Below are 23,104 nucleotides of genomic sequence, written 5' to 3'. Positions count from 1 at the left end.
AACCCTTGGGCTAACAGCAACTCATGATGATTAGATTGTTATCTTTCCACTTTGAAATTAGTCACTATCCTATGCTAAACACTAAAAACTTGGCCCAAGAAACTATCTCGAGTAGGGTTGGGTTTATGAATACCGGGTTTTCTCTTCAAATACGCAATCTGACCCGAGATAATTTCTTGGGTATGGTAGGGTTCGGGAAAACCTGACCCTCCCAACCCGAGTTGCAACCCTAAAGATGACTCTCTAGGTGCTTATTTATGTTACATTGTTGATAGTTTGACAAACACAGTTGTTGGTATGAGCATTGGAGGTGGGAGTTCGAGTAATGTTTGCAATAAGAATTTATGGTCTGTATGTTTATGGAGTAATTGTTACATCTTCTACGAGTGGATGAGGTTCAGTTGCTTCATATGCTTATGGTTATGGATATGGGTACCTATAGGGGTTGGCACTTACACATAAACACAGTCCTAGAGTGAGTCATATGAGTCTGGGATGCTATATGGCTCATATGCGCATGCACATGGACTGGGTTCATCTTCTTATGGGCCAACAACATCATCACTTGATGTAAATGCCATGTACCCATGTTTGGCATTGCTCATGCATGTTGAGTGGTAAGTCTTTGATCAATATGTCTAGGATTACCAATGATTGTACTTGGTTATCATGTCATGGTAGGAGTGCTGCTACTTCATTGAGGACCAGATTCGTCATTAGATGCACCATGGCCATAATGGCCGTGATGGGATTGTTAGATTTGAATCGGCCTCTAACTTTTTGGGATTGAGTATTAACATAGGGTTGGGGTCCACGAGGGGATGAGAGGATATTGTACTTCCTTTATGTATCTACCCCGTCGTTATATTGTATTCCATTGTATTGTACTTTCTTTATGGAATTAATGAATGAAGTGGTTTTCTACATTTTGTGTTTATTACATTTATGTGGGGAAGCCGACCCCAACTAGTTTGAGACAGAGGCTTAGTTGAGTTGAGTTGAGTTTACATTTATGTGGGGAAAACGACTTCCAAAACGGGATTGTTTTTGAATGGTTGCAATTTCATTCAATGAGAAAGGGAAAACCGGCATGGTCTCCTGGGAAATACAATATAAAACAACAAAAAAGAGGAAAGATACAATAAAAGAGAGAGATCAATATCAAGGGGGAAGGAAGTCAAACATCTCCAGCCCCGACCTCCCCACGCTATCCCTCACAAGCCTATCTGCTACACTATTAGCAGATTTTCTCAAATGTTTAAAGATAATAGATGACCCATGCACCCGATCTGAAATCTCGTCAAAACAATGGGCAAATCTCCACGGAAGTGATGTTCTTGGAATCTCCCTCCACAATAACCTTATCCAAGAATGCTTTGTCCAAACATTTTATGCCCTGGTAGACTACTCTAACCTCCGCCTCACTAGCGTCAACTAATCCAATAGGACCAGAAAAAGCCCAAATGATGGAATCCTCTGAATCTCTAAGAACGCCACCTACTCATGTAGGGTCAGGACTACGCAAACTTGACCCATCAAAGTTAAGAGCCTCCCATTCTTGAACTATCAGCAGATGCCTTTCCAAAACGGGATTTTGTTTGGAAAATAAAGACATAAGTGGAATTAATCGGAGATTTGGTCAATTCCACAACTTTTTTTTTTTTTTTTTTGCAGTTAGTGGGGATACGGGCTCATTTATTGTCTTTTACCCATGTATCACAACATTGAATTTCGTCTTTATCTTCCCAACGAAATCCCGTTTTGCTAGCAGCCCTCTTTATGTGGTTATATATATATTGGCTTTAGAATGAACCTTATTGCTTTAGACATGTGTGACATTGCAAATTGACGCAGGGAGTGTGGAGTGACAACACCAAGATGAAGATCAACACAAGAAGCGACTAAAATAATCTCGTGGGGGTTTGAAAACCCATGCCACGGTTTGGAGAAAAACTCCAATATAACACGTGAAAGGAGCCAAGCTCCTTCACCCACGTGAAAGAGCCAATGCTCTCTTCACAAGTGATATTCCAAAAATAAACTTTATTCAATCTCCTTTTCTTTCCTCATGCCATTACATTATATAAAAAAGCCAAAGCCTAAGAATAGCAACCCTGAATTCTTGCCTAACTATTATTCTCAATCTTCTAACTAGAGCAAGATAAATAAAAAGTAGAAACATGACTAAAACTTTTCTAAAATAGAAATCCCGTAATATAACTATACCATATCTGTAAAATGCCTATAACTTACCCAAATCAAGTCCAAATCGCGTAATCTTGGGTTCTTTAGATGGGTAATCGAAAAACTTTTCTAAAACACCAAAATCATGCTAAAAGAATAAGATTTGATGCCCTAAAAAAATACTACAAATAAAATGATGAAAAAAAAAAAAAAAAAAAAGATTTGATCTACGCCACACGTTTTGCATCATTCACCCCCGCTTGAAGAAAACTCGACCTCGAGTTTAGGCCATCGTCCTCCAAATCTAATTTTCGGTACTGCATCAATCTTCTATTCTTCATTCCCCTTTATTATTTTTTTATTTTTTTTGTGATCCCTAACATGACGCTTAGCCATGAAAAGGGCTCTCGAAGGCACTCTCAGATCCATGGCCATCTTCTCATGGATGCGGGCTTCGAGTAGTGTTAACTGTGTGTGAAAGTCTTCACTTGTTGTTAGAGTTCTTCGCCGCTAGATCAGGCTGACTGACGTTAGGTGCAACGACTTCTTCATTCCGTCGGGCATTCGTCGGAGATACCTTGTGCTATGATACCAACTGACGGAGGGAGCTTGGAGCGACAACACCAAGATGAAGATCAACACAAGAAGCAACTAAAATAATCTCGTGGGGGTTTGAAAACCCATGCCACGGTTTGGAGAAAAACTCCAATATAACACGTGAAAGAGCCAATGCTCTCTTCACAAGTGATATTCCAAAAATAAACTTTATTCAATCTCCTCTTCTTTCCTCATGCCATTATATTATATAAAAAAGCCAAAACCTAAGAATATCAACCCTAAATTCTCGCCTAACTATTATTCTCAATCTTTTATCTAAAGCAACATAAATAAAAAGTAGAAACATGACTAAAACTTTCCTAAAATAGTAATCCCGTAATATAACTATACCATATCTGTAAAATGCCTAAATGTAACAACCGAGACCTTTAGGGGGCATTTTTGGCACTTCATAAAAATCATTAGAGATACAAATTTCGACTTTGGTGAAATTCTAAATAATAATCGTAAAAATGACCCTCTTATTGTAGTTTATAAATCGAAAAAAAATTATATTTCCACCCCAATTTCTAATTTAAAAGGGTGTGACTAAATTGCCCATGTAAGAGTAAATCACTAGACATTAGTTTAGGAGTACTTTGGACTAGAAAAATTAAATTGAGATTCCACTTTAGGCCTCCAAGAGTTGGTCGTATCTTGGCTCCCAAAAAATAGGCGTTTTCACCTGCCTTAAAGATATGTGAACGAAGAAAAGAGATGGGAGTCACACTGATGAACGAAGAAGTCAACCTATAAGTGACACCACTCAACTTCTAAGCTTTTATTTTGCTACAAGAGACTACTAATTTCATAGTTTTTCATACTTCTATTTATCGTCTCAAATCTGGATTGATTTTCATACTCCAACTACACCTACTCGACCACCCCAAATCAGGTCCCTTTTTTTTCTCGAGCCATACACTCACACATCAGCACATAAACTGTTCTTGTTTTCCTAAATGGCATCCAAATAGTTCTAATTGGGACAAATATAAGTCCCAAAGTTGGGGCACATAGTTAACCCATCTTTGGACCATTACGTGCTCCACTAAGATGCTTAAATGCCCAAATTATCTCTAGTAAAACTGCTGAAATTGCTGAAATAAACTGCCGAAATAAAACTGCTGAAATTTCAGGAATAAAGCTGCTGAAATTTGCAAGTAGCTTCATAAAATACATGCCTTATGAAAAGTGCTATGAGGGTATCTCTTTGTAGATATTTACACAAAATAACTTGGTAAACCAAGCTGACGAAACGTCAACCATTGAGACTACATCGGTACTTAAATGAATTAGAAAACCAATGCACACATACGTATATATATATATATATATATATATATATATATATATATATATATATATATATATATATATATATATAACTAGCTCGTTTAATCTTAAAGGGAGTAGCAAATAAATTATTTCATACCCAAAAACTGTTTGGTCCATTAGGTCTGGCCAAAATCAAGGCTTGTAATTAACGTTATTTAACCCAAAAAAATAATCGAAATATATCAGTGCATAAAAAGATATCGAGTGCATAAAAAGATAACATAAGATCGTTTGATTCAAAGTTCATTAAGAAATAAGTATTAAAATGATTCTCAACAGTTAAAAGTTTAAAACAACATTACAAAAAAAATATTTTGTAATAATTAAAAATTTTCATTCGAATTATATATATTTAAGCATTGTTTTGTAGGAGAACTTTTACTGAAGAAATAAGAGCCGTCTAAAATCCCTTCAATTTAACATAAAAACTTTCCACTAACACTATTAGAAAAATAAAACCCCTTCGATCTTTATGATAGCGTCAACTATTGACGTAAAGCCCAAAACTTCGGTTCAATTTCTTAAAAAGAAAAAACAAGAACCATAAGTGAAGTACTTGTATGATGAATCCCTTAGTATAGATTTTGCCCCGAGTTGATCAACCACTACTTCTTTCTTTCTTTTCTTCCTTTATTATTTTTTTTCAGTTCTCACTCTCCCTCACTCTCTCTTGGGCGTCCAGCAATTTGGACGTGGGAGAGAGCCCAGGATATTTATATTTTTCTCTTGTTTTGTTGCTGCTTTGGTTGGCTTCCCAAAATTGGAAATTTAGAATCCCTAAAATCCCTCACCTAACTTAATCCTTATAATTACTTAATCTCCAAGTGACCCTACCCCTTTCACTAATTACCAATTAAAAGGTTAATAGTATTTTTAGCAAATCTAACGGGGCCCACCAATTTTCGCCCAACCAAAGAACTAGAAGAGAAAATCGTGCAAACTTCCCTTGTTGGGAGTGAGTCACGATTCGAATGTCCCCATTCTCTTAATATGGCTTTCTTATTTAATTTAGTTTGCCAAAATTTCTAATTCCCTAACTTTTGGGGTTGAATTCTCATCTAAATTAGCTTTACTAATCTTTATGGACTCTTAACTTTCTTTCCTTCTTTCTTCTTAGCAAGATATCTTGATAGATATCAAATCCACAAGATGCCCATCTCATTTAGGCGAGAATGGGAGGGAAGAGATTTTTTTTTTTTTTTTTTTTGTAAAAATATGAAAACGCCTATTTTTTTGGGAGCCAAGATTCGACCAACTCTTGGAGGCCTAAAGTGGAATCTCAAGTTAATTTTTCTAGTCCAAAGCACCCCTAAACTAATGTCTAGTGATTTACTCTTGCATGGGCAATTTAGTCACACTCTTTTAAATTGGAAATTGGGGTGGAAATATAATTTTTTTCGATTTATAAACTACAATAAGAGGGTCAGTTTTACGATTATTATTTAGAATTCCACCAAAGTCGAAATTTGTATCTCCAATGATTTTTATGAAGTGCCAAAAATGCCTCATAAAGGTCTCGGTTGTTACATTCTACCCCCCTTAAATGAATTTCGTCCCCGAAATTCTCCCTTCCATATCTTAGATAACGGAGTAAACTAACATCCGTAATGAACTTAAAATAATAATGTATACCTACCTCTCAGTCACTGCCGCTGTCATAATCATCTTCCTTGTACTTGTCCAGTACGTTCCCAAACACAGATATCCTTCTACGCTTACTTGTAACCTCCTCTTCCGAGTATAGTGGCTTTTGATCGCCAATTGAGTACGAGGATATACTGATGATTCCTTGTTCTTGTTGCACAGGTTCCTCCTCTGGATCTTCTTCTGGATCCTCTTCCGGTTCTTCCTCCGGTTCTTCTTCTGGATCTTCTTCGGAATCGGATGAAATTTCTATGGGTTCCGAATTGCTAATTTCTATGACCTCTCTCCTTGCTATTTTCCTTTGCTCTTGATTTCTTTGCTTATCCCATAGCCTTTGTTTGAGCATACTTTTCCTCGTGGTCAACTTTGTACGTGCCATCCTAAATTTCACAATATAAATGACAAGTTATATGGGTCAGTAAGGTAAAATCTAGAATTGTTTTCTTAAGCTTATGATAATACAACACGGAAGCATAAGAGTATACCCAAGTCAGTAATCACATTAATTAGTGTTTTCATCATTGGCAGCATTCGTCTTCAGGTCATGAAATTTCAACATTACACAAAAAACAAAAACAAATATTCACAGAAATCTATTAACTTATCCTTGAATCGAGTCCTCAACTTTCAAGAAGAACAGTTTGCTAATATATTCCACATTATTCTCTCTTTATTTAGTTGATTTCTCCTTCATTTCACACCACTAAAATAATTTCTTAATTCCAATAACTACCTAAAGCCATTAAAGATACTGATCTCTATTAACATCCATACTGAGAAATTTTTTAAATCCCATCAAGACAACTCCCCCAAAACATCTCCGACTCGACACCTTAATATATCCCAGTCGGATCCATCTCTTCCTGTTATAACACCTCTTCTCCTAGCGCGAAATTCTTAGTGATGCGATCCTAGTAGTGAAATATGGTCTAACTTCCTTCTGAATGAAATTTCGAACATTAGTAACAAAATATTAGCTATTAATTGAGTCTAATGGTACTAATCTCCCTTTCCAGGATCAAGACCTATCACTGCAATTTCAATGCTACACATGGCTTTAGATTATAAAAATGATAAAATTTCAAGGAAAAGCATTAGTTAAATCCTGGCCTTCTGCCGCCCCATCAGGTACGTCGGTCTTGTCGTTAACTAGAGCAAAGAAACGTCTCTCGGCTCCCTGAGGCACATTTTTGACTTGAACCAGGGGACGATACTGATTTACCTTCCCTTGTTTCTGCTGATTTGATTGAGTCTGCTGCTGCGGCGGAGGAGGACGACGCTGAACGTAGGGTGGCGCCTTAGGGCAATCCCTCCTGTGATTTGGGTCTCCGCAGTTGAAACACACCGCCATGGTCTTCCAGCACTGTCTGGTGTGAACCTTCCCACAGTGAGGGCACAACACATTTTGCTGACCCGAATTAGCCTCAGTCTTGGCCTTCTTTGGCGGGGGTCCTTGATTTATGGGGGCTGGAAGTTGAGACCTGGCCGCTTGCACAATTTTCTCACTTTGTTCTGCTACTTTCGCTTTCTCACAGGCCTCTGCCAAAGTTTGTGACCCCAGGTTAATAATGCTCGCCATCAAGGAAGAATGTAGACCATTAATGAATTTTCGTACTTTATCTGCCTCTGTGGACGCATAACCAGGCGCATAGCGCGATAATCTCCTGAACTTAGCTCCATACTGAGCTATGGACAATGCACCCTGCTTCAACCCAGCAAATTCCTCTACCAGTCGATCCTTGACATGTGTAGGGAAGAATTGATTGTTGAAACGAGTCTTGAATTGTGCCAACGATTCATTCACTGCATTCGGATAATTTTTTCTCAACGGATCCCCTCCAGATTCCTGCCTCTCTCACCAGTAAAAACGAGGCAAGGCAAATCCTTTGTGCATTAGTGCACCTCATAACTCTAAATATTCTTTCTATCTCCACGTTCCAGTGGTCTGCTGCCAAAGATTCACCTGTCCCATCAAAGTTAGGGGGGTGGTAATCCTTGAATCGTTTGTGCAACTGTGACGCCTCGTCCCTAGCCCTCGGCCCTTGACGAGTCCCAAGACTGGTTAGAGTTGTCGACCCTGCTTGTACTGCCCCTTCTTTGATACATCTATAAAATACAAGAGTAAATTGGAATGAGAAGAAATCTATGGGGTTAGAATTTAGTCTTTTTATTTCTTTACTGAAATTTCAAGATGTGGCTGTCTCTACTTATATTCACTTACTAAAGCTTTTAGGGTAGTTCTGTTATCCTGTTCGAAAATTTTTAGTTGACCTTAAAAGTGTGACATATCATATGTCCCCTATTAGCTATCTGATCCTAATTAACGACTCAACTCACAAACACCAAGTCTTCCGTAGACCTGGGCTCTGATACCACAATTTGAAAATTTGGATGCGAGAGTATTTGTCAATGAGGAACTTTAGTTATGAGAGAAGTGTGAAGGCAACTTGAGGAAAAAAATGATGAACCTAGTCAATCTCCTCAGATGTAAAAAGGTTTTAAATCTGTCATACTTGGGATTTTTTGTAAATTCAGGATGTACTTTAACCTTCCGCTGCGTATTTACAGGCATAAATATGTTTTGTTGCCCGTAGCGATCCGTGCAGTAAAAATCCGGGACGTTACAGTTGGTATTAGAGCGGGACCTCCCATCCAGTACGGTGTGCCAGCGAGGACGCTGGGCCCCAAGGGGGGTGGATTGAAAGATCCCACATCGGAAAGGGAGGAAAAGTTACTGGGCTATATATGTGGATTTCTTCTCTCCCTATGTAGACGCGTTTTCAGCATCTCAAAGGGGCGGGCCCCGCGGAGTGGGTCGAGCACGGTTAGTGGTGCTGGAAAACAAAACCGAGGGTAGATGACCCAGAATCGGACAATATCTACACAGTGGGGTCGGGGCGTGACATAGTATTGAAAGATCCCACATCGAAAAGGGAGGAAAAGTTACTGGGCTATATATGTGGATTTCTCCTCTCCCTATGTAGACGCGTTTTCAACATCTCAAAGGGGCGGGCACCGCGGAGTGGGTCGGGCAAGATTAGTGCTGCTGGAAAACCAAACCGGGGAGGGTAGATGACCCAGAACCGGACAATATCTACACAGTGGGGTCGGGGCGTGACATAGTTGTTGTATCGAAGCCCAGGTCTACGTAAGACTTGGCGCTTGTGAGTTAAGTCGTTAATTAGGATTAGATAGTTAATAGCTGACATATGATGTGTCACACTTTTAAGGTCAACCAAAAATTTTCGAACGAGATAAGAGAACTACCCTAAAAGCTTTAGTAAGTGAATATAAGTAGAGACAGCCACATCTTGAAATTTCAGTAAAGAAATAAAAAGACTAAATTCTAACCCCATAGATTTCTTCTCATTCCAATTTACTCTTGTATTTTATAGATGTATCAAAGAAGGGGGAGTACAAGCAGGGCCGACAACTCTAACCAAGCTCCTGCACCTAATAATAAACAGGGCCCAGCTCAGGCTCAAAATCAAGATGGTCTACAAATGTTAGTTGAGATCCTCAGAGCAAATCAGGAGGCTAATCAGACTGCCCTTCAGGCCATTGCAGCCAGTCTTGGGACTCGTCAAGGGCTGAGGGATAGGGACGAGGCGTCATAGTTGCACAAACGATTCAAGGATTACCACCCCTTGAGTTTGATGGAGCGGGTGAACCTTTGGTTGCGGACCACTGGATCGTGGAGATAGAAAGGATATTTAGAGTTATAGGGTACACTGATGCACAAAGGATTTGCCTTGCCTCGTTTTTACTAGTGGGAGAGGCAGGAGTCCGTTGAGCAAAATTATCCGAATGCAATGAATGAATCGTGGGCACAATTCAAGACTCGTTTCAACAATCAATTCTTCCCTACACATGTCAAGGATCGAATGGCGGAGGAATTTGCTGGGTTGAAGCAGGGTGCGTTGTTTGTAGCTCAGTATGGAGCTAAGTTCAGGAGATTATTGCGCTATGCGCCTGGTTATGCATTCACAGAGGCAGATAAAGTACGGAAGTTCATTAATGGTCTACGTCCTTCCTTGATGACGAGCATTATTAACCTGGGGTCACGAACTTTGGCAGAGGCTTATGAGAAAGCAGAAGTAGCGGAACAAAGTGAGAAAATTGTGCAAGCGGCCAGGTCTCAACTTCCAGCCCCCAGAAATCAAAGTCCCCCGCCAAAGAAGGCTAAGATTGAGGCTAATTCGAGTAAGCAAAAGGTGTTGTGCCCTCACTGTGGGAAGGTTCACACCAGACAGTGCTGGAGGACCATGGCAGTGTTTTTCAACTGTGGAGACCCAAATCACTGAAGGCGGGGTTGCCCTAAGGCGCCACCCTACGTTCAGCGTCCTCCTCCGCCGCAGCAGCAAACTCAATCAAATCAGCTGAAATCAGTACCGTCCCCTGGGTCAAGTCAAAAATGCGCCTCAGGGAGCTGAGAGGCGTTTCTTTGCTCTAGTTAACGACAATACCGAGGCACCTGATGGGGTGGCAGAAGGCCAGGATTTAGCTAATGCTTTTCCTTGAAATTTTACCCTTGTTATAATCTAAAGCCATGTGTAGCATTGAAATTGCAGTGATAGGTCTTGCTCTTGGAAAGGGAGATTAGTACCATCAGACTCAATTAATAGCTAATATTTCGTTACTAATGTTTGAAATTTCATTAAGAAAGAAGTTAGACCATATTTCACTACGAGGATGGCATCACTAAGAATTCTGTGCTAGGAGAAGAGGTGTTATATCAGGAAGAGATGGATCCGACTGGGGTATATTAAGGTGTCGAGTTGGAGATGTTTTGGAGGAGTTGTTTTGATGGGATTTAAAAATTTTCTCAAGTGTGGATATTAATAGAGATCAGTATCTTTAATGACTTTAGGTAGTTTTTGGAATTGGGAAATTATTTTAGTGGTGTGAAATGAAGGAGAAATCAACTAAATAAAAAGAGAATAATGTGGAATATATTAGCAAACTGTTCTTCTTGAAAGTTGAGGACTCGATTCAAGAAGAAGTAAATAGATTTCTGTGAATATTTGTTTTTTTTTGTGTAATGTTGAAATTTCGTTACCTGAAGACGAATGTTGCCAATGATGAAATACTTATTGATGTGATTACTGACTTGGGTATACTCTAATACTTCCGTGATCCATTATCATAAGCTTAAGAAAACAATTCTAGATTTTTCATTACTGACCCATATAACTTGTCATTTATATTGTGAAATTTAGGATGGCACGTACAAAGTTGACCGCGAGGAAAAGTATGCTCAAACCAAGGCTATGGGATAAGCAAAGAGATCAAGAGCAAAGGGAAATAGCAAGGAGAGAGGTCATAGAAATTAGTGATTCGGAACTCATAGATATTTCATCCGATTCCGGAGAAGATCCTGAGGAAGAACCGGAAGAAGAACCGGAAGAGGATCCGGAAGAAGATCCAGAGGAGGAACCTGTGCAACAAGAGGAAGGAATCATCAGTATATCCTTGGATTCAATTAGCGATCAAACGCCGCTATACTCGGAAGAGGAGGTTACAAGTAAGCGTAGAAGGATATCTGTGTTTGGGAACGTACTGGACAAGTAGGAGGAAGATGATTATGATAGCGGCAGTGACTGAGAGGTAGGTATACATTGTTATTTTAAGTTCATTATGGATGTTAGTTTACTATGTTATCTAGGATATAGAAGGGAGAATTTCGGGGACGAAATTCATTTAAGGAGGGTAGAATGTAACAACCGAGACCTTTAGGGGGCATTTTTTGGCACTTGATAAAAATCATTGTAGATACAAATTTCGACTTATGTGGAAGTCTAAATAATAATCGTAAAACTGACTCTCTCATTGTAGTTTCTAAATAATAATCAGCAATTTCAGCAGTTTATTTCAGCAATTTCAGCAATTTTATTTCAACAATTTCAGCAGTTTATTTCAACAATTTCAGCAGTTTATTTCAACAATTTTAGCAGTTTTACTAGCGATAATTTGGGCATTTAAGCATTTTAGTGGAACACGTAATGGTCCAAAGATGGGTTAATTATGTGCCCCAACTTTGGCACTTAAATATGTCCCGATTAGAAATATTTGGATGCCATTTAGGAAAACAAGAACAATTTATGTGCTGATGTGTGAGTGTATGGCTCGTAAAAAAAGGGACCTGATTTGGGGTGGTCAAGTAGGTGTAGGTGGAGTATGAAAATCAGTCCAGATTTGAGATGATGAATAGAAGTATGAAAAACTATGAAATTAGTAGTCTCTTGTAGCAAAATAAAAGCTTAGAAGTTGAGTGGTGTCACTTACAGGTTGACTTCTTCGTTCATCAGTGTGACTCGCATCTCTTTTCTTCGTTCACATATCGTTAGGGCAGGTGATAGCTAAACTGTGCTTGTATGACTTTTCAATGCTTGCAATAGGGATGGTGAAGTATTCTAATTGTATTGTTTTTCTTAATTGTTTTATGTTAAATGAATTATAGTTTCCTATATCACATGTTTGGAATGAAATTTAATTGTCAATGGATAATTGTTAAGTTGGTTGTATTTTTATCACATGGAAGTGATTGAAAGGCATATGGAAATATAGAAAACTATTCAAAGAGGAATAGGTCAGGGTGATGGGAGACCATTGAGTTATCCCCGAAATTAAGAGTAAACAACTTGAGAGGACCGCGAACCCCTCGTTGATGTCGGAATCCTATGGAGACCATGAGTCCCTAGGCGGTATGATCTACTGTAATAAGACCACGCGGAATCGACCGTGTCGGCAAGGGCAACGAGCTAGTTGGAAGCTGGAGTGCCCTGGGTAAAAGAATTGTAACGATTAAAAATGTAATTGAATAATACTCACTCATATTGTAGTTGGTTCTTTTCATTTCAAGTTGCAAGTACATTTCGTTTTTTTAAATGGTTTCTCTTATTAAGTTATAGAAAATTTTGTAAATCATCATTATGGAAATTCAACTGTTTTGTTTATTTTATTTATTTCCTAAATATGGATCTTGATCTGTTATTCTACTTGGATTTTTATACTTGCTTGGTTTCTATCAATCTGCTCTTCGGACCCAGTTTTTCTCCCAGGATTAGAAGACGTAAGCGTAGGAGCGTTTGCGCAGGAGGATGTCTAGGAGCATAGGAAATAAGGGAGCAAATAAATGAGGGAGACGATACTTTTCGTCGACGCCTTTAAATATTTAAATTTTCTTAAGTCGGATTGACTAGTTATTGGGACTTTGAATAGATGAGTAATTGGATTTAGTTAAATTTATTCTAATGAAACATTCTTGGTATTGGAATAAGAGTTATGGTTTAGTTAATATTTATGTATTGTTTTAAAAAAAATTTCGAGTGGTTTTTAGCAAGTTTTTGCTCGTAATCTTGGGTTCTTTAGATAGGTAATCGAAAAACCTTTCTAAAAACACGAAAATCATGCTAAAAGAACAAGATTTGATGCCCTAAAAAAATACTACAAATAAAATGACAAAAATAGAAAATAAAAAATAAAAGATTTGATCCACACCACCCGTTCTGTATCACAAATTACTAGGTGTTTGATGTTGTTAGACCATTAAGAATATCTTGCTTATGTTATGGTTTTTAAGAGTGTATTTGTGCCCATTCTAAGTTTTCTCAAAATTTCATCTTAAATTTCCAATATTTGCTTATGTTTCCATTAGTTTCTGTGATTTTATATGATTTCCACCAAAATTTCCAATCGCAACCGACATGTTTCGATTTCTGTGGTGACCTACATGCATACCAAAACTGAAATTTAAAACCTTGTTGCTATAAAGGATTTCAAGCATGATGAATTAGTTTTTTAAATGATTTTAATTTTATGATTTATTTATTTGATTAATATAATTTCATAATTTAATCATTTTCAAAAGAAAAAAATTTCACAATTTAACGTCTGGAACTTCATATTGTGAATTAAATTGTTAGAATAAAGTTACTATTTAGCAATTTATTTAACAAATTTATTAGGACTTTTTTTTGAAACAAAAGTAAAAAAAGAAAATCAATTTCAGTATTTTTTCTTCTTTTATTTTGTTTATGATTATTTTCTTACCCAAAATTATGTGCTTGTAAGTACAAGCCATTTATAGTTGGTGCTATATATGATGGTGGGTAGTTTTTGGTTTAAGTTTATCTCTTTCTTAACACTAGCTGAGCTCATGGACCCATGTTGTATGGAATGCGCAGGATCACCGTCAGTTTGGGCAGCGTTACTATGAATATCTTGGTTCCTTCCAAGCTCCCGGCGGGCCCATATTTTTGAAAATATGTGGTGAATCTTCATGTGATGGAATTGCCAATGACTATACCAGTGTAAGTTCTAGTTTGTGACAAGTGTTGCATTTTATTGGCAGAATTTGTTATGATAGTCGTATTTCCACATTTGATTACTAAAAGCTCGAACCTTTGTAGGAATTTTGCCCACTCGAATCAATAATTTATTTTTATAAAACACCCAGGAGATGATTGACTGTAACAGTTAGTTTTGATTTCATCATGGAAATAATTATAGGGCGATGATATCCCCCCCCCCCCCCCCCCGCGCAGTACGCCCACGCTCCCCTTATAGCGTGATTTGACATGAAAAGTGGGCAACTTTAACACTTTTTGACGTCAAATCACGTTATAATGGGAGTGTGCACGTAATGCAGGGGGAGTGAAAATATCATCTCCCTTATTGATAATTATAATGCAGGTCAAAGTTCTTTGTTTTCTTCTCCATTTCTTCTGATTAATCATTTTCTTACCCCGCCACTCTATTGGGAAACTCTTTTTATTTTCTTCTATTGTTTTCCTTCGCTTTTTACAGTTATAACTACCACTTTCTATGGAAAATTTGCATTAACAGAAACGATAGGAGCCTCTAGGTGGGTGGTAGAAGTTGGCGGAAACTGTGTCCATCTTGTTATGTCTGAGGGGTGAAAAGTAGGCTATTCTGCTGATTTGTGCATTTCAGTACTTATCATGATTCATATTGACATTGGAACAAATATGGACTCTTCCCTGTTTGGTGTACACTAGTTAATTTAGTGGGGATATATTAAGGGAAGTGGAAGCTCTTGCTTTGGGCTCAAGATTTATTATAAGTTGGCTAACCATTCTGGAAATGAAGGTGGCCCTTCATCTGATGGGAAATCACCTTTCCGATAATTATTGTCTTATTTCTTGGATCCGACAGTTGCAAAATCTTGCATACATAACGCTGTGAATTAAAGGAAATCGAAGTCTTGGGAGTTTAATATGGTGTTTTCATTTTGATAACTGTAGTTTGGTGGTGTAATGATGGTAGGCTGGAGACTGATGCTACTGTAGAAGTGGAAGCTCTTGCTTTGGGCTCAAGATTTATTATAAGTTGGCTAACCATTCTGGAAATGAAGGGGCCCTTCATCTGATGGGAAATCACCTTCCCGATAATTATTGTCTTATTTGTTGGATCCGACAGTCGCAAAATCTTGCATACATAAGGCGGTGAATTAATTTGCAGATCTCTAACCTTAAGGGGCCGTTTGGATACACAGATTTTAGAATCTTGGATTTCCTCCAAATGGTCTGTTTGTCTGTCGTTTTCAGATTTCTCGCCCTTCTTTCCGTTGAGCGAGAGAGTAGGAGATCGTCCCATTTCCAGGTGTTAGAAATCTCAGGATGGGGGAGAGATTTCTAAAACCTGGATTTCTTACTTAAATCCAGGACAATGGATTGTAAAATACAGATTTTTTCTGTCGTTGGTTTCTTGTATTTATTCATTAAGTATACATTGTTTCTGAGAAGCATATTTAAAAACTCCCTCGCGTCATCGTGGACTCCCCCAAGTTTGCTCCCTTTTCCCTTGGCCACATTCCTCGTTTTGCCGCCGCATTCCGTATTTTGCCCTACCGAGTCAATAAAAACTCTCCTGAGTTAGGACCGAGTCAACCGAGTACTTAGCCACATCAACCGAGTACTCGACTGCGTCGTGCTGAGTCGACTAGGATTTTCTCGACCGTATTTTGACCCGCACCCGTGTTTTGAAACACTGCTTAGAAGTCTAACTCTTCTGTGCTCAATTCCTTCTATAATTTGAATGCTGCAAAGGATCATGGGCAACTTCTTATCCAAATTATCATGTTTATTTTTTGTCATATTTACATAAGTATCAATTGTTTCTTAGATTTTAACTCTTCCGTGTTCAATTCTTTCTATAAATTGAATCTGAAAAGGATCATGGACAACTTCTTATCCAAAATTCCCTCTTCTCACTTGTAACAACAGGCCGTGTAACGATCCGGATTTTCAGAGAGACTCGAATTGCTACCAAAGATAGAAACTAAATGCAACTCCTATGAAAAATGAGGAATAATTTTTTTTTTTTGTTAAATAACAAACTCAAGTAATATGGATCTAAATCAAACTTAGAGAGTTTAGCAAGAGTAAAATGACGTCAATAATATAAATGAAAAGAGACTAGACACTCTAATGAATGGGCACGCTCTTCCCACGCTCCCCATTTATTCTCGATGCCGTCCAGTGTAGCAAAACTTGTGGGGGATTTTTAGGGGTTAGTTCAACGAACTAAGTATACTCATTCGGTGCCTAAACAAATACAATAACAACTCTTGAATTTAAAGCATACAAATCAATTCATTAGTGAACATGTGATATCAATTATTTCTAATTGAAACATGAAATATTAATAAAGAAACATGCCATAGTATCCATCAATGTGAATCAACTGATCTCATAGAACATACACCATTTTAAATTTAAGAGGCTTATGTTTATTATTAATTTAATACATGAGACGACTCCCCAAGGCAATCCAACTCCCCATAGCTTGTTACCTTGCCTCCAATACGTTCCACTACCCTCATCTATAAGTAGTGGGCATGGGAGACTTTTTACGACATGCTTAGTGGCCACTTCACCTCTGTGACATCTCGGTTTCTCAGAGGATGCATTTACCGCTAAGGGGGTACGCTAAAACTCAAGGCCGGCCCGAAATTTCATTATTTCTGGACGACGACTCCGCCCAAGCCACCAAATCTTTTGCCCATGAATTTACAGTCTTACCAGTACATTGGTATATCATCCATATTTTTTCTTTCCAATATCTTATAGATATCATTTAGCAATTTTCTTGCTTCCCATAATTTTGTTTTCACTTAATAAGGCATCATAAAATTCCTTCATTTGTAAGCTACCAAATTGCATCATAATTTCAACATTTGTATGCTACTAATCATAGCAGAAATATGGAAGCAACTTGCATATTAATAAGAAACAATTATTTCTACAATCATTAAAAAAAACAATTATTTCTACAGCATTGCAATCATGAATAGTTATATTCTTACTAAGAATTTTCATTATATGCAATGAAACCAATCATTGCTCAAGAATTTTCAAGTGGTCACCTATGTTAACCACTTGAAAAGTGAGAGGGTCTGAGATCTTCTAATTTAGAATAAAAGGAGCTACCAAATTTGAAACAAGAATCATGTACACACAAGTTTCCCATTCAATTATAATTAATTATGATCCTAGGATTGTTAGAGAGTCATAACTTTTTAGATTTTGTTCTTTAAATTCTATTCCCAAAGATTTCAGTTTATACCTCCAAACGATAAACTCATATATATTAATGCTTGTGTGTATTTTATCTACTGATTTAATTCTCAAATATTCTTATCATACATACATATTTGCACACATAAGTGGGTAAAAATCATGCTAGGTGCTGTTTCTAGCAAAAAGACAAGTACAAACGTTTTTTACATACACTAGGTTGTTCTTCGAATGAAAAATAATTATACTATTTATCAAGCATATCACATAGTGGCTGATTATTAAGAAAAGACACTATTTGGTACATTATTTTTTTTGAAAAATGACAATTATATTCATATCGATCAATTACATTGGGGACAAGAAGTCCCAGCTTACAATTTCATGACATGAGAAGCCAGATAAACCCAAAGGGGTAGTAAAAAAGAACTAAAAGCAAAAAGAGTCTTCTTTAAACGTTACAATGATCCTCCTTCCAACGAAGTCTAACCACTCCAAAGCCCAAAAACTGCCTTGAGACAGCCAGAGGTGTAACTCTCCGCAAGAAATTGATAGAATCTTCCGCCCACCAAACAGTTGAAATCATTTCAGGCCAGGTCTGACCGAGAAATAACTGAATCCAATCCACCAGCTTAAGACAGGAAAACCAACCACCCAAAAACTACCTCAGAACAAAGCAGAAAAAAGGATAAATGAGCCCTGAATTTAATCAGGCAACTAGGCCGAGACTTTGCACACCTTTTCAATTTACAGTCTCAACATAGGAGAAAGAATCCAGGGAAAAGTTCCCTGAGCAGCGAAGAACAGAGTTCCTCAAGCATACTCGGATATAGCATTAGCATTCTCCCAAATGCATACCATATTGAATCTAACCGCCAGAAGCCCAAACTCTAAAGAGCAAACAACGGCAAGATGAAAAGCAACAAAGAAGACCATCTGAAGGCCCCAACAACCATAGAAAATGTATTCTACTAGAACCTAGCTTACCAAGACGGCACCCGATCTCCAGGGCAGTTCCTAAAAACCCAAAAACATTTCGAAATCCAGCAGAACATACGCTACTAAAACAACAACAAAGAGGGAGGACTAAAACAAAAGGAAGGGCCAAACGCCAAGACCTACACCATATCTATTAACACTAAAAGACTGCCCTCTAATTTTCAGCGGGCAAAGCCTCCCGCTTCCCTTTTACTTTTTCCTTTTTTCTTTTAAGTCTCTTTCCGCCAATACCACAAACAAGTTCTTGGCCCCATTGCCATCCCCAAACCCTAACCCAAAACCATCCCCTATGGACATCAGTTCATCAGACTCTTCAGAAACTATCCATTCTTCCATAGCAACCCCTGAAAATGCTTCCACAGCCTTGCCTTTAATTTTCTTTTCTTCTTCCTTTCCTAAAAGATTCCCTATCGAACAACTATTTTCCAGATCCTTCAAGTCTCGAGAGCTCATAGAGCCCTTGTTCCAACTCACCACCAACTGCTCCAACCTCTTTATCTCTACCACTTTCCCCTCTTCCCAGCGGAGCCGCCGAACTCGTCTTTCCTCAGCTAAAGCTTCCTTGAAATGTGAAAGTTTATAGAGAGGAAAAAAATAATTCCTTGGCAGTATTTTTCCCCTTGATCCTAAAAAACTCTTCTGCGTTATCACTTGCATCCCTTTTAAATTGCTTCCATTGTCTTTTTCAAAATCTCATTGAAATTTCTCTCGGCGTGGGAAACTCTTCGGAAGCCAATCGCTCATCGTATTCCAGTTCCTTCAGCAATTTTAGATCCTCTTCTATGATCGGAAAGTTCTGCTTACCCTTCCATTTCGAATCCGAGCACCTTCCTTCCTCAGACATGTTGTGATTAGGTGGGATGTCACAGTCTTCCTTTGAGGTGAAAATTTCAGATGCAGGTTTTTCTTCCCGCTCTCCTATTTACAGAAAAGACCTTGGAATTTTCTTTTAAAGAGGGAGAGACCGCCTCTAGTAGCCAGTACTTTTGCCTTGAGCCGCAAGACTCGATGCACGGGAACTCTCTTTTCATCACCTGTACGCTTACTCTACCAAGGAAGATTACAGCTATTTCCTCGGTTTTGTACCCTTAAACTCTTAGGCTTCCCACTTTTCCTTTATTCTTTTTGCTCCCACTATTAAGTAGATTTTTTGAGTTGAGAATCCTTCCGACTTCTGCTGACTGCGAATCAATATTGTCAGCGAGATCTTTTGGAAAGGGCTTCTCCTTAAGGCTGGTTGTCTTGTCCTTGAGTGCTTGATTTGCCCATTTTCCACACCCACCCATCTTTCCACGCAAGGAAATCTTTTTGCTCAGAGCATCCCAGGATAATTTTTCAAATTCAAAAATCTTTGTGGGCCCTTCTAACGGCTCCTTGCCATTGACCATGTTGTCCCTGAGATTCCTTAGCAATTCCTCCTTTTTTCTAGGGAAATGTTTTTCTCCAGCGAATTTTCACCGGAGACGGGACATATAGATCCCTCATGCGAGAAACAATTTTCTTTGGGCCTGAGCTCTCCCGCCGGTGAGCAAACATTATCATACTCATTGGCTTCCACCTTCACCCCCACAAGATATGTGCATGAGTCTACCATGACTTTGATAAAAAGGGGGAAAGGATTTCTACTGTAATGTAAGAACCTTGGCGAAAGCAAAAGCTAAACAATGATCGTGGTTACCCGAAAGCTGAACTTCCAAAACCTGACCAAATTGCTAACCCAGGGCCTCCATGGTAGAAACAGACCATGCATGTAGTGGGATACCATAGAACCTAAATCTTATGGCCCTGGCACCCGCATTAGAATCGGGATACGAGGGATGAAGAGATAGAAGGTAATCACCCAGGTATCTTCCCCACCCTTCAAGATTGATGCAGCCTGAGATTCAGATTCACGACGGAACAAAATAACCGATGGGTTAATGGAGAACGGGTTTTTAAGTTGCGGGAGGTCCGAACAATACTTAGCCCAGTTCCAGACGTCCTCCAATGGTCTTGCACTATTCTTCAAGGTGCTGAAAAGACATCGGTTAAGAAACCTCTTGCGGTCCTCCACCAAATTCGATGGCACTGATATCACCGGAGGGTCATCTTTATTCTCCAGACGATGGAGTTTCCAACTTTTTGGAATCCAGACCTTCGCCGCTGCAATTTTCTCCTTTAGCTTTGAACACCTTCTACAAGAGTTTCGCTTGCAAAAGTTTTTATAGCCACAGTACGAACACCTCCAGCTGATACCAATAAGATGAAAGGGGCAGGCTTTTTAGGTTGTAGAGTCCATTTGACTCCAGCTCCAAATCTCCTCAAAGAAGCAATCCTATCCTGTAACCTCCTCAGGGATCTGAAACGGTAAGAGGGAGAAGACCAGTGAGATCCAAAAGGGCTAATTCCTTGACTCAGTAAGATCAATGACCTTAGGCAACATTTGTTGAATAATCCGAGTAATTGAAACGCCTCCTTTGCAGAATCATATCAACAGCTTCCAGGAAAGGTCCGGCCAGTCGATCAAGATTGATGCCGCAACTACAAGTATTCTTACCCGATAGATTATCATAGCTTAACGCCACCGGGGTCTCCTCCTGGCGGTAACTGTAATACCTACCCGGCAATCTCACCATAATTCCTCTAGTTCTTGGCGTCAAGCCTTCTTGAGGAGACCCATTTTTGGTCAAGAAGCCTATGTCCCTACAGTTATTTTCTTTATTTCGTTTTAAAGACTGTTGTTCCTGCATTTTGGCAGTTAGTTGGTAAATTATTTTAGCACACTAAGGTACTGCTTTATCAAAAGAATCATTCATTTAATTATAGCTATATAGGTATAAATCGTTTCGAGAAGAAACTTATTCTCTACTTCAAAATTATCATGCACATGGGCTGTTCCTCGAAAGAAAACCACTATTTACTCTCTCTCTCTATATATTTCATCTAAAAGAGCTGATCTTAAAAGATTTGAATTATTTACATCACATATGATAATTAGATTATACGTGTTGGCTGATTTTTGAAGGACATGATTTTTACTTAAAATAAATCATACGTATAGGCTGTTTGAAAGAAAAACAGTTGCTATTTCATATTTAAATCACACGCATGCTTTGGTATCCATCTAGGAAACAATTCTTGAGTGTGTGTATGGCATTCATGGCCCATGCTATGCATGGGTGTAACATGGTGGCCCCACTCCATCAAAATATAGGAATAAAATGGTGGACCCCATCCTGTGTATGAGTTTGGACATCAAATCATGAGGTGCAAAATGGCTGGCCCCATCCGTCCAAAATATGTGGAGCAAAATGGTGGGCCTTGCTTGTGCATGAGTTAGGATAGAGATAGTGGTGTCATGGCATCAAAACATGCCGTGTTAGATGGTGAAGCCAACCCCATCAAAACATGATGGGTAAATAGTGAGCCCATCCAAACCATGCATGGGATGTAAAATAGTGCCCCTACTTTTTGCATGGTTGGGGTAGAGGTTGTGGGTCCTACCCCTTCAAACCTTGAGTGGGCTAGGCTAACCATAAAAATATGATGTGTAAAATGGTAGGTCCCACTCATGCTATGCATGGGTATAAAATGGAGGGCCCACCACATCAAAACATGCATTCTACAACATAAAATTTATGATATGTAATATGGTGGGTCCGACCCGCGCTATGGGTGGTCATAAATTCGTGGGTCCCACCCATGCTATGCAAGGGCATAAAATGGTGGGCTCCACTACATCAGGAGGTGTAAAATGACGGTGAAGAGGAAACCACGCATCTCTCTCTTTTGACCGCAAAATAGGAAAAGTTTTTGATAGACTATGGATACATAAAGATATACCCCAAGGAATAAAAAGTAGTTGCTACAAAAGATACACGGATTTACATTCCTAATATTTTGGTGATAGCTGGCAGTTGCTAACTTGAGATTGGGTTACATTCCTAAATATTTTGGTGATAGGTGCAATTTAAATTTCGTTATTTATGGCAAAATACGATTAGTAGATGTCAAAACCGATTTTTAAGGAGTCTCTCATGGCGTTTTAGGAAGTTAGGACATGGCAAAACCAACTTTCAAGGAGAAAATTGTTGGCAAGTGCCATATTGTTGGGCGGCAAAATCAAATTTTAGTGCGGAAAATAATTTATAAAAAAAAATTGTTTTCCTGTTTTCTTGGAAAAGGCGAATGACATTTTGGAATCCTACAGGCTTAGTATATATATATATATATATATATATAGGAAAGTGTTCCTGAGCTCGAGCTCAGATAAGCTTATCTGGGCTCGAGCTCAAAAACACATGTGGCCCCACATTTTTGGGGTGATCCAAAGCATTCATTTGGAAGGCCCTTCCATGGATAGGGCCTTCCTAGCATTCATTTTTGGGGTGATCCAAAGCATTCATTTTTGGGGTGATCCCTGCCATTTGTGGAGGGAGAAAATGGGTAGAAACATGGACACACAGTGTCAGTCCATTTTCCTCTCCATCTTTGATTAGGTTAGGATGATCTTATCGGTCTGATTTTTGGTACACACCCTATCCACGGAAGGGCCTTCCAAATGAATGCTTTGGATGCCCCAAAAAATGTAGGGCCACATGTCTTTTTGAGCTCGAGCTCAGATAAGCTTATCTGACTTTCCTCATATATATATATATATAATTATATATATATAAAGGAAAATGATTGTGAGCTTGAAGCTCATATAGCTTATATGAGCTTGAGGGCCCAAACACATGGGTCCCACATTTTTTGTGGTGATCCAAACCATTCATTTGCAAGGCCCCATCATAGATAGGGTGTGTACCAAAAATCAGCTCCATTGG

At 38.7% G+C, this 23,104-nt stretch overlaps 1 protein-coding gene across 2 annotated transcripts in view; it reads left to right on the top strand.

Annotated features, from left to right (window-relative positions):
* LOC143854828 (putative serine protease EDA2) overlaps positions 1 to 23,104 on the top strand; it is a 96,059-nt gene that overhangs the window by 5,429 nt on the left and 67,526 nt on the right. For both annotated transcript variants that reach the window (XM_077364937.1, XM_077364936.1), the window contains exon 2: positions 13,947 to 14,072. In XM_077364937.1, coding sequence (XP_077221052.1) covers positions 13,947 to 14,072 — 126 coding nt within the window. The remainder of the gene's footprint in view (positions 1 to 13,946; positions 14,073 to 23,104) is intronic.

This window comes from Tasmannia lanceolata, unplaced genomic scaffold, assembly GCF_043159265.1.
Source record: "Tasmannia lanceolata isolate RefF3 unplaced genomic scaffold, GAP_Taslan_0.1 ptg000020l, whole genome shotgun sequence".
Classification (NCBI taxonomy): domain Eukaryota; kingdom Viridiplantae; phylum Streptophyta; class Magnoliopsida; order Canellales; family Winteraceae; genus Tasmannia; species Tasmannia lanceolata.
The sequence above is the reverse complement of the archived record's forward strand: the minus strand, read 5'-3'. Positions and strand labels throughout refer to the sequence as shown.